General features: G+C 36.0%; 1 protein-coding gene across 1 annotated transcript; it reads right to left on the bottom strand.

The window, feature by feature from the left end:
- Window positions 1-387: 387 nt before the first annotated feature.
- On the bottom strand, window positions 388-8,744 carry LOC128866581 (sensory neuron membrane protein 1-like). The gene is made up of 8 exons (XM_054107422.1): window positions 8,579-8,744; window positions 4,160-4,317; window positions 3,942-4,083; window positions 3,626-3,880; window positions 3,247-3,543; window positions 2,975-3,178; window positions 1,042-1,220; window positions 388-981 (listed from the first exon to the last, which is right to left on the bottom strand). Exons 1-8 carry the CDS (start codon window positions 8,678-8,680, stop codon window positions 828-830), a joined length of 1,491 nt encoding a protein of 496 aa, XP_053963397.1. The 5' UTR covers window positions 8,681-8,744; the 3' UTR covers window positions 388-827.
- Window positions 8,745-13,143: the final 4,399 nt, after the last annotated feature.

A 13,143-nucleotide genomic window follows, 5' to 3' on the forward strand; every position in this document is an offset into this window, starting at 1 on the left:
CAGTAGGTGGGAAATGCATCCTTAAATTTGCAAAAAAACAGGCGGCATGCAGGTGGACTATTTCAAAACGCATACCTAATGAACTCTTACTGCTACTGACCAAACTGGGCTATGCGTGACTGTAAGTCAACCAGTTTAACTTAACCTAACATAATTTAAATAAAAAAATAAAAACTCAGTTTTTATGACCGAAGAGCTAAGTAGATTTGCCCAACATTGAATGATGCAATTATAAACTAATTTACGGGAATTTGTACCTGCGAAGTAATTCATAGAGTCAGCTGCAAGCGATTTAAGAAATATGGTAATCATTGCGTTAATTGAGACTTTTGCCAGAAATTGCTTGGCAGTTCCAACAACAATTGCTATTGAATTGAAAGTGGCACTTATTCACTCTGTAGATATGTATTCCTTCAACTTCACCTCCTGAACGATTAGAAATCCTCCTAGTAATTTCGATAGACGGAATACTATAAATAAATGTAGGGTAATAGGGCAATAATATGTATATAAATTCTATTTCATTCTTCTATTCTATTTCATCCAATTAACAGTACAATAAGTACAGCGAATTATTGTTGCAACACCTAAATAGTAATTACCACGACATTACCATGAGAAGCGAAACAACTGGTGATTGCTTTGCGAAAGTCGTCACTGTTTCACATTTAATGCTACTCTCTATGTACTAAGTAGGTTTTTACATATTTACCACTACTACTACATACATTATTACAGCACGTTAACACATTCACTGATATCTTATTTCAAGTCCTGCCTTTTTCCACTCAATAATTTGTGTGCATTTCACTAATTTGTAAATTGCGTTAATGTTTATCGATAGTATTAGTATCGATAGTTGGTGCAACATTTGTCAACGAAATTTGTCTGTTAGTGTAAAGCATATAGAGGCTGAATAGTAAGCCCAGTGCTCCGAAAACCGTGGACAACCATTTAAAGACGTTGTTGATTTTAATCACTCTGTGGAAATATAAGTATTTTAGTTGAGAAAAAACTCAATTCCATCTAAGCCATACTCACAGGAAAACTTTTTTCTTTAACATATCGGTCCATGTTTTATCCAAGCTCGCCGCCTCTTCGACCCAAAATAGTGGCATGGTGAGAGTGCGCAAATTCTTCATAACCTCAACCTCTGGCACGGGCATGACGGAGAGACTGAATTGTAAACGTTTAGCGGCAGATAAGGGAGTGCCAGATATCTGTAGTGGATGAATAAAACAATATACATATGTATGTGCACATTAGGATGATCCGAAGCCGTACAAAAATTAAAAAATAAAGGGAGGTTAAGTTTCAAGGGCCGGTGTTGGTTTTGAATAAAATACAATTTTTTTAGGAAATTATTGTCATTTATTTTTATTATGATAATATTGGTATGGCTCAATTACGCATGGAACAAAATATCGGCCAAATGGCCGTCGCGAGCTCGGCGGCACACCTCCATCCGATGGTCTAAATTTTCGATGACGCTGAGGCATAATCGAGGTTCTATGCCGTTAATGCGCCGAATTATCTCATCCTTTAGCTCTTGAATTGTTGTTGGCTTATCGACATATACCTTTCAAATAACCCCAAAGAAAGAAGTCCAACGGTGTCGTTGACGTTTAGATGTGGTTCACATTCAACATCGGCCTTTGAAATTTAACCACCCTTTATAAATATTTATGTATTTTTTTTTATTTATGGCACACGAAATTGAGTTTGAATGAACGAATGATAAATTTAAATTTTAAATATTTATTTTTGGTTTTTTAATTTTAATTTTTTTTTCAATTTCGGGATGTTTTCTGGAGGCTTATCAAAAATAGGTTATATATTTTTGTTTTTAAAGCATATGGTAACATTTTCTGAATATTTGTGAAGCGAATTAAAGGAGTAGATTAAATTTTATTGATCTATAAACTTTTATACCAAATTTACGCAAAAGTGAATTTTTCCTATGGGCATTCAATGGTAATGTTCACAGTGTTGGCGGCACGGGTGAATACAAGGTGGCGCTAAATTAATCACCCTATCGGAAGATTTCTAATTTTTGCACATGGCGTCGTACGTTAAACATATTTGACACTTGTGAACTAGACACCGGCAGTATACCAACGAACTCATAATGGAGTACGTAAAGGTCGAAATAAAGACTTCCATCACTTAAACTCATTTTTTATTTAGTAAAAAGTTATTCAAAAACAATACTGGATGATTAAATTTACGCCGCCTGTTATTGAAATAAATGAAAATTAAATAAAAATTAGAAAATTAGACACCCATTCTTTTGGTCACGGAGATAATATCAAGAAAACACAGTTTTTTTGGGTCATCCCAATGTATTGATGAAATGTTGATTACACAACGCACTGCAAACTGCATTCTTGTTATAAATTTGAAAGTTTTGATGAAATTTTTAAAAATTTTGTACGAAGTTTGAGACTTGCGTTATATCAAAACTTACTGGACGATAAAACTGCTACATAAAACTAGAGAAAAACTCTATTGGAAAATTTTTATGAAATTTTGAAAAATGTTGTATAAAGTTTGATATTTTGTTTAGTATGAATTTTATAATTATAAAAAAAAAATAGTAGTGCTAATAATTTTGCAACGGGGTATATATGCATGAGAAGAAATTGTAGGGGTATGGACCAATAGTGGTAAGGAAAAGTATATGATAACTATTTTAGGCGCACTTTTTTCATTTGCCGATTTTAGAGGTAAACTGTTAGTGAGGCAGATTTCAGAATCCTATTGCAGTAGCGAAGTTATATGAATTCAAGTACTTCACTGCCGCACTGCTTCATACTTTAGGGTGCTCAGTGAATCAATTTAAAGATTTTCCAACACAACATTTTGTCACGCTGAGTTTTAACTTTCAAATGTTTGAAATTTTTTTGAAATTCCTACCGTAAATAGCTTTGTAATGAGAATTTTGCATTCTGTTAAGTTTCTTTTCAATATTTACGCTTTCGAAAATTATAAAAACCCCGTGTTTTTCCTCTTCCGGGTTCAAACCATCCACATCTGCTACCAACTGCGGATCGGCTCTAAAGAAATGTGGCAGTGAGACAATCATGGGCGCCTCATTGCATGGCGTTAGGTCCATAGTTCCTTTAGGCGGGCAGTCATCTGGGTAGTTTCTGCAAAAACACTGATTCTCTGGTTCATTCTGAAATGGAGAGCGAATTGATAGTACTACAGATGGATGTTCCATAATGCACTCGACTTTTTAGTTACCTTTGGATCTCCCAAATCGATTGTGTAATAATACGCCGGTATGCCTGCATAGCTTGTCTTCTTCTCGAATTCCGCACCCAAAGAACGGCATAGATCAGCAGCAAAAGACCACAAACCTTCCTCGGGTTTCATTAGGGGTGCAAAAATTGTTGTGTCAGTGCCATGAAAACGATTACAATTATCACCATCCCACACATTCAACTCGTCAGCGTCATCAAATTCCAGCACGCGCCCTATATCGCGACTAACCTTGACTCCTCTGGCGACTTTGTAGCGACCGGCGTCAGTGTGATTGGCCTTTTGATTTAAATAAAGACATAATAAAATGTGTGGGTATTTTTACCGCTTGCTAGTGGACATTTAAACTATGGAAGCTCACCCCTCCCATTAGTGAAAATTTGAAATGTGTATCATTCACTTTGACCGCTCCTTTCACCGCACCAGTATGAAAGTTGAGACAAATTGCTGTAGCTGCGAAATGATCCACTGAACAGTCCACATCGATACCCCTGAAGAAGATGTCCATGAAGGGTGCGCGCACAAAAGGCGTAGTGGGCTTGAAGAGCGCCTCAATGCCCTCGGCTATCATATTGATCATGACTGCTTTATCACGCTTCACGGCGATGGCCATAATCTTAAAGGAAAAACGTTTTTTATGAATACAAAAATATGAAAAACCACCTATTAATCTTTACTTGTATTAGTGGGTGAGGCATTACGATTAATTCCTCACCGCTGAGTCCCATATCTGGTCTAAAAATGAAAGTATTTCGCATGTTGTAGGCAACCGCGTCCTCATCCTCAAAATCCTCCAAATCGTATTTGTCCTTCCATTCTCTTTAAAGCATTTACTTAAGTGTCATTCAGGGTGCTTGTGTGTATGTGAAATGGCAAGCAAATTACTGTTACTTACTCAAACACAAAGGGTCCGACCTCCTGCACATGTGGTTTTCCGCCATTTTGTACCTCATCAGGATTTGTCACATTGAATACGTAAATTGAGAAGTTAAGTGCAATTGGAAATTTTTCCCACATTTGACGAGGCTCACTGCCGGGCTTTAAATTTAATTGCTTTTGGAGCAAAAAAATATTGATTAAAATTTTTATTAGTATTTTAAGTGTTGTTTTATTTAAGAGAAAAGTATATGCAGTTAATCAGCATATTTTAAAAAAGGAAAGCAATTCACACAAGGGGGAATTGGCAAATTGGAATTTGGAATTTATTTGAAGAACTTTTATAGATTAGTTACTTATTTATGTTAAAATATATTCACATATACATTTGTTTTTTACAGTTGTACATGCACACTATGGCACTATGCGTCCCATACGTGAAGAAGGCGGAAATAGTTTCTAGACTAAGTGCCCTGTGCTTTCAAGACATTGTCGTTTGAAGCAGTATATGTCATATTGGGTATCATGCCACCAGATATAATGACCTCTGAACTGGGTAGAGTCTACGACAAAGCCAAAAGCCTAAACAGGCGACTAACGACGGAAGAGCGTAAGAAAGAAAGACGGGGGAGCATAATTGAGGGGCAAAATGGCTAGCGACAAAAGGGAGGGGGACGCATAAACTTATCAGAAGCGTGCAGGCTTGGGTTGAGAGAGGACTTGGGGACACAGATTACTACCTGACACAGTTCCTGACGGGACATGGATGCTATAGAGAGTATCTGCAAAGACTCGGCCACGAGGACGCAACAGACTGCTCGTTCTGCGGCAACGGTAGTGAGAACGTGCTTCTCCTGCCCGAGATACGCATATCAAGAAATCATAAAAGAAAGATTAACCCCGCGAAAGTCACATGCTGCAATCGAAGTTGGTGTGGACCAAAATGAGAGAATGGTCCGCAAATGCGTTACAGGAACTGCGGAAAAAGGAATGGGAACGCAGCAAACAAAGAAGACAAAGCAGTACCGAAGGGTAGACGGAGACAGACATATAAATGAAGAGCCATACTGGCTAGCTTTGCCTTGCGATGCAATGCTTAAACGGCGGTACCGCATAGGTGTACTGTTTCGCAAGTCTAGTTTAGTAGAAATATTAACTGCGCGTGGCCCCGAATGAGGTGCATCTTTAGCGATCAGTATGAATCGTGCAAGCTGTCTATATTGACGGTATCTATGTAAGATTCCCCTTTCGGATAAAAAAAAACGAAATGCGTCCAATGATCTGTGCGATAGCAATTAATCATCTTTATCATCACGCGTACAAGTTTTTATGACATTTGTATACTTCGTTAAATAACTACGGCAAAAGGACTTATTGACTAGGTTTGCTATTTAATTTTAATATTTTTTTTTTTGAAAATATAGTTTATACTCTAACAAAACGTTTTTGTAAACTGTATACGCAATTTTAGAAAATGCAATAAATTGTCATTAAAATTTCAAAAAAAAAAGTGTCATCGCGACTTTTCAGCGACCAACGAAATTTCCATTTTGTTATGCCAAAACTGAATGGGCTATAAAACTGCATACATGGAAATTTTCTGAAAATATTGATTAATAAATTTGAAATTTTTAAGAATATTTTTTAATTTTGAACAAAGTTGAAAACTTTCAGTTACGGAAGTTTTGTTGAAGTATGAATTATATTTTCATACCCTGTGGTATATTTATTTAACGCATTGTAGTTGTAGTCCACAGATAGTTAAATTCTTGCATTCAATGCTGCACAATGGAATGCCAAAAACAGAAATTTACGGCTTTATTAGGAAACATACAAATTTGTCTACTGTTTTGACGCTCTGGGTCCTCTCCTCATTTGACTCAAGCCTCTTACCGTTGAGTGCTTTCTTCATATTTGGGAATAGGAAGTAGTAACAGAGGGCTAAATCTTGATGATATGCTGGACAAATGGGCACTTCGTGAATTAATTTAATTATTGTTTTTATTGTTGCTGCGGACTTGAGCTTTGGTGAGTTTTATTCGGGGAAGACAATATTTTTTTCTTGTTAATGCGGTCGTTTTTGCCTCAAATCGGCATTGAATCGATTCAACTGCTTTGTATAATATCAACTTAGACGAAGATTCTTCTACGCTTTTCAATGTAATCGAAGTAATTGGCATCGTGTGCATCCCGGAAAAATGCGGCACGTACCTAGTCAGGCTACAGATTCAACCAAATCTCCTTCGGCTTTGATTAACCACGAGAGGTTTATTATCTTCTCAGTTCCTTGGTTGGTCTTGGTTACGTTGTGCTGAATCTATGTTTTGTCTGCATTTACGAAACATAGGAAAAACCCGAAAAGTCTCCCTTCAAATGGCAAACGATTGCTTCTGTTGTAAAGTGCGATCAATCGATCTTATCATCCAAATTTTCGAAAGCTTGTTCATGCGCATATCGTATAAATATTTAGGCAAAACTGAAATAACTGGTCGATATGCAGAACCCTATATTATCGCGTGGCTTTTATAGATAATTTCTTGAGTAGTGACCTCAATTGGGCGTCCAGAACTTCGGAATTACTTTTCTTTCTATAACCACAAAGATGACCGATTAATGATGAAAAATTTCCATATTAATTTTCAAGCTGCCATCAAACCAAATAAGGTAGTTTCGCTCCACTTGTTTTCTCTGGTAGACTTCTATTTAAAACGACTTTTACCACTGTGTTCTATGTTAAGCTTTACGTGGGTGTGATCAATGCAGAAGTGGGTATTTCTATTTTCATGCGAATATTTTTTATATTTATCAGAGCATTTAGTTCACGCATATCATTAATTTTTAGGTTTAAGAAATGGTTTAGGTTTAAGAAATGAGTAAAAACAATTTTTCGAGAATTGTGTGCTTATAAATCTCCTACAATAGACATAAATCGAAATTTTCATATTTTTGCAAACAATTTTTTAACTTTTTTAAATATCTTGAAAAAGTTTAATTTTATGCGAAATGAAAAATGTGCAATTTTATTATATAATATTTAATTTGATATACCACTTGTTTTAATTGGTTAACAGATTCTCCAGATATTAGAAATTTTTATAATCTGACTTTTTTCAGTAATATAAAACTGTTTTTTGACGATACCCCGAAAAATATATGCTAGAAATAAAATTATATGGGGTTTCGGACTTAACGATCGAATTACAAAGGAATTAGATGGTCCAGTTGTTAGAGGTTTTAACTGTAAGCTAGTGTTGTTCGTGAAGAGCTCATATAATTTTCTCCCAATAGTGAAATATTTTTCAGAATATGCTCGTATTTATTAATCAATAACTATTCTGATTAGCGATACTTCTCGAAATTAAATTGCATGAAACTAAATTTTGCGAAATTCAATACTTGAAAAGTAACAGAACCACTTTACTCTCTTTTCAATTATAATCGATATTTGTTTAAGCAAATGGCAACAAATTTTCAGCATGGGCCAAGAATGATTGAGTAATTAAGAACTAAAATTTTTTTTAGGAATAAATTTTATTTTTATTACCCGCTCGTGGGGCCCTCACTTTTAAGTAAATGCAGTAATCAGTTCCCACAAAAACTTACTTAATTTCATTTATTATATATTATTTCGCAATTCATTCGCAATTCACAGAGAGAACGTCGGTTCGAATGTGGTGAAAGAACAAAATTTAAGAAAAAGTTTTTTCTAATAGCGGTCGCCCCTCGGCAAGTAATGGCAAACCTCCGAGTGTATTTCTGCCATGAAAAAGCTCCTTATAAAAAAAATATTTTCCGTTCGGAGTCGGCTTGAAACTGTAGGTCCCTCTATTTGTGGAACAACATTAAGACGCACACCACAAATAGGAGGAGGAGCTCGGCCAAACACCCAAAAAGGGTGCAAGCGAATATTATAATTATGTATATATATATATATATGTAATGATAGCTACACTCATATATCTGTACATAATTGGCATTTATGACACTTTAGATTAATTATTTTTCTGATTTCTATTTTCCAGATAAGTGAAGAGTGAAAATCTCACCCGCAGCAAGGATACAATTTTTTGACGAGCTCACCTTCAGCGCCATTTTTTTCAACTAATTTTTTTTGTTTGTTTGTTATAAAAGTGATTGTATTTATTTTAAGCATTATTACACACCGACAAAGTATAAATATCGGTGTAAATTTTTTTTTTACTTTCATAACGAAAGAAAAAACACAGAAAATTAAAATATCTTAAAACCAAGGTTGCTAGACTACCGGGTTCCCTAGAAGTCCTAATTACAAATTTCATTTCACTTCACTTTCAATACTATTTTCATACCATTGCTGTAACTAGTTCCAGTATTTTAGTTAATTTAAATTTATGTCAAATATTTTGCGCGCGAAACTGTATGTAGGTATATATTTTACGCAACTCTTTTAAATACATACCCCCTTTATCATTTTCTTCAACAATTTTGGAAACCCCACAAATCCAACGAAAATGCCCAACACAAGCGCAACAGCCGAACCGATAAGGATTTTCTTGTACATTCTCTCGAAACTATTAAGTATATCGCGAAAAAAAGTTTTTTAAATAATTTTTGCTCTCACTAAAAAAAAGTCTATATTGAAATGTGCGTGCCCGATCTTTAAAAAGGACTGTTTGAAAGAATTCGCCGTTTGCTGATTTTATTCTGTCTTCACCTCAGCCGTCGACGTATTATAATTGCATAGTAGCAATTACCCACTCATACTCATGCGCGTGCATACCTATATGTGTATATGTGTGTAAATAAATACTTGTCCTTGTTGTCTGAGTGTTCGTTTGTTAATAATTTTTATGAATATTTAATGCACTCCTTTCCGCAGGTCTTCTTGCAAACGGCCTGCCGTCTTAATTCAATCGTCGTCGGCTTTTGTGCGACGGCATTTTCAATTGAAGGGGCGTACTTTTTTATTATTTCTCACATTTACAGTCCAAATATTTAAAGAACACATATTTGTACATATACTCGGAAACATACATATTTATGCATAGCTCTGACCGGAAAACAGCTGTTTGGGGGAGGCTTATTCGCGGTAACACTTTGAGGTACAACAATTTTGACTATGTTTACGAAATTTCGAATATTATATTTGGCAGACATGGGATAGACTGTGCGTGAATTTAATTTACTATAAAGAAGCTAAGGGAGTAATTTCAGGCGGCTTGCGTGTCCTTAAATTTAACGCCTTTTTACACATTTTAATTGAGTCATTCATTTGTAATATCTGTATTATTGTTTTATTTTTATTTATACTCAATATAGCTGTGTTTTCGGTCATTTGAATTTTTATTGTATGGCTTTGTGTGTGTGACTTCACCGATGTATAAATAAATATGAAGGCATAGCCAAGACACAAACCAGGCATGAACGTAGTGTTAACAAATTTACAGTAGTGGCGAAATTGCCATGGCTAAAATGCTATTCGTACGTCTGGGATTTTAGTATAGTAATTATCCTGTATTTAATTTATTTTCTTGATTAATCGTTCAACTAGTGACCTACTGAAGTTTCTAATCGTTATATTTTTTCAAATCCTGAGCATCTTCGAATTTACACATAATTATTTGTATGCATTTTTCTTCAAAATAAATTGAATCATTAATAAAAAAGCAAATCATTTATTTATTTACTCAATTTTAATAAAATGAAAACCAATCATTAGCTGTGTCTGCACGATTTCACGGTATTGTTTGTGTAACATTTTTTCACGGATTGCTTCCGTGTCGATTATCAGGAAGGTGTAGTTATGGTTTTTCATTGTGACGTTATTTCCAAGTAGCTGCTTCAATTGTAACTGCATTTGCTTCGCTTGAAGTCGATTCTGGTCACATCTCGAGCGTGAGTTTTACGCCACGTTTCATGCATAACGAAGTAAGATCGAATTCAATATAAAAAAATAAATAAATAATTGGCGCGTACACTTCTGTTAGGTGTTTGGCCGAGCTCCTCCTCCTATTTGTGATGTGCGTGTTGATGTTGTTCCACAAATGGAGGGACCTACAGTTTCAAGCCGACTCCGAACGGCAGATATTTTTATGAGGAGCTTTTTCATGGCAGAAATACACTCGGAGGTTTGCCATTGCCTGCCGAGGGGCGACCGCTATTAGAAAAATGTTTTTATTAATTTTGCTTTCACCGAGATTCGAACCAACGACCTCTCTGTGAATTCCGAATGGTAATCACGCACCTACCCATTCGGCTACGGCGGCCGCCGAATTCAATATATTATATATAAATATTTTATATTAGATGCGCAACTAAGTTCCCGCTGTTTTTTTGATGAAAATACAACTTTATTCTGAAAAAATGGTTATAAGTGAATCATTGAAAGTATTGCCCATCGCTGGCTACTACTTTTTCCCAGCTTTCTGGTAGATCTCGTATACCGTCGCGGTAAAACTACTCATCTTTTGAGGCTATCCACGGATCAAGCCATTTTTTGATGCCTTCATATGATTGGAACTGCTGGTCAGCTAGACCAGTCGCCAGTGCCATCGATCGGAACAGGTGATAATCGGATGGCGCAATATCTAGAGAATATGGCGGGTGTGTCATACGGAGAAGTCGACAATTCAAAGCTTGGTAAAAAAATGTCCATAAACTGGTTCTGGTTCTGTCGAGTATAGAAAAAGGACCGGCAAACCAAAAACTGGACGTTCTATTCAGCTAATTGTTGTTGCTGAAAAACCTTCAAAATCTATATCTCGCCTTTCTCAACAATGGAGTATTCCTGAATCGCCTGTTTGGCGGATTTTACCCATAGATGCGTGCATGCTGGACATTTAAATGATATCATTTTTGACATATAATTGTTAAGAGCTGTATTTTGAATAAAAGTAGTGAAATCTGAAGGAATCAAAATTTTTACATGTTTTATTTTAAAACAACATATAGGCACCCCTTTTGAAACACCCTTTACTAATAATAAAATTTACTTAATTAAAAATACATTTTTTTTCCATTTTGATTTGAGTTTTTGATGATCTCGATCCTACACGCTTGCGATGTTAAGAATTTAATGCAGCTTGGATTCCAGAATATTGATATTTTTTCTGATATCAGAAAATATTGCAAAAAAGTACGCTAAGACTTTCTAAATATTTTTTGTTGCAACTCATATTTCTGAAAATATACTTAGCATAAGCTACAAAAACGAAGTTTCTCTAAATATTTCCCTGATAAACGGTTTCTTTTCTCCGTTGCGATATTCTTTACTTTGAGCAGGACTTTTCTTAAGGCACCATAGATGGCACTACAACGAAAAATAAAGGGTAGACTTTCAAATTGCATATCTAACTTGAATGCGGGTACCGTAGATTTCCCGACTTGCCTTTTTTACAGCAAATAAATATTTTAAGAAATGCAGACGATGGACATGCCCGACACATTTTCTTCTTCGTGTTAATGAGCAATATTCGAGAGATCGTACGATATGTTTTACCCAGCTGCGTCGTTGGATCTTTATCATATGTCTATGACTATCAAACAGTTCATTATTTTATCGTCTACTCTGTTACCAACCGTATATTTCAATTACTTTGCCGCAAAATCCTTCTATGCTATACTTCCACACCAAACAATGAGTGATGAGAGTTTGGCGGTGGATAGCAGATAAAAAAGTTAAAAGATACCATTTTGGTAAACCACTTGCAGAACCACTGCTTTTCATTAGTCATCTTGATTTGACTATGAATCTGCCCATGTCGTATTCTTTTCTGTAATTTCTTTCAAGTTACACATCGAGCCAGACATCTACCGTTGTACGGTCACCCCAACTTCCTGGCAAGGTCCCCCGAAGGCTAGTGACCGGTTATTGTTGAGGTAATTCTGAATATGTCTGCGCGTGGCTTTCATAACAAATCGTCAGTTCTAAATTTGTTGAAATTGGGCCATGTTTGTTTAGTTTTTTTTGTAGATATTCGTGTTTGTCCATCTGTTAACGCCCTGCTTCGATAGCGAGAATATCTCCCTTTTGCGCATATCTTGGGACCGGGCTATTCTATACCGCTTCGGATTCATTATATTATACTTGTAGGATGCCCCCTGTATTGCCAGCTCATCAGCTTTCTCTTTGTTTGTCGTGCGCGCTAAAACATTAAGTTCTGCTTTGCATTGTCTGGCGATTTGAAAGAATACATACTTCCCATAGTTGTTGTGTATGGTTTCTTTCCTTATCCCGAGAACTTCTGCTTAAAAAATATTATTCCAATTCCCCAGGCGAAAAGACTTGGAAGTTTGGAAGTCTTTCGAATATACACGGACGCCGACGTCGCAATCCATCTTGGACCCGTCAGTGTTAAGTGCAATTGTATTTTATTGTCAATTCCTTTCGCGTGGGGAGCTTACATACCTTAAAATAAAAGTTAGTCAAAAATAAAATTCGATGATTAATTTTGTGCCACCTGCATATCAGCTACATTGCGGCGCCGTGTTTTGAGTCTTCCTTATAAAAGGTTTTCCAATAACAGGTGTCATCTATCGCTATCGAGAGATGATTAACGATTTTTTAGATGGTATTGATCTGGACAACGTTTATTTTCAACAAGACAGCGCTACGTGCCACACAAGCAACGAAACCACTGATCTTTTACGGGAAATGTTTATGTCTCGAAGAGGTGATCACAATTGGCCTTGCGACTTTTTTCTTTGGGGCCACGTGAAAGAGAAGGTCTACGCCAACAGCCCAGGATCGATTCAAGACCTCAATGATAGAATTCGTGAGGCTATCGAGGACATAGGGCAGCCACTTTGCAATTCGGTTATGGAAAATTTCATGAAAATAATATGGTCCTGTCTTATTGGAAAACCCTTTACGTATATACATATATTGCCGTCGATTTACGAATCCAAAAAGTACAAGGTTACTTTTATCGCTCCAAAATACGAGGTGTGTCAATTGAGTTACAAAAATTTAGTTATAACTTGGGCAAACTCGGATATGTCTTTAAAGAACGGACCTTTCTTTAG

The sequence above is a fragment of the Anastrepha ludens genome, chromosome 6 (assembly GCF_028408465.1).
Source record: "Anastrepha ludens isolate Willacy chromosome 6, idAnaLude1.1, whole genome shotgun sequence".
Lineage (NCBI taxonomy): Eukaryota > Metazoa > Arthropoda > Insecta > Diptera > Tephritidae > Anastrepha > Anastrepha ludens.

Coding starts and splice junctions, on each gene's coding strand:
- LOC128866581 (XM_054107422.1), bottom strand. CDS start 8,680: ATGTACAAGAAAATCCTTATCGGTTCGGCTGTTGCGCTTGTGTTGGGC. Junction 4,084..4,159: donor GTCGGACCCTTTGTGTTTGA/GTAAGTAACAGT, acceptor AATGCTTTAAAG/AGAATGGAAGGACAAATACG. Junction 3,881..3,941: donor TGCCTCACCCACTAATACAA/GTAAAGATTAAT, acceptor TTTTCCTTTAAG/ATTATGGCCATCGCCGTGAA.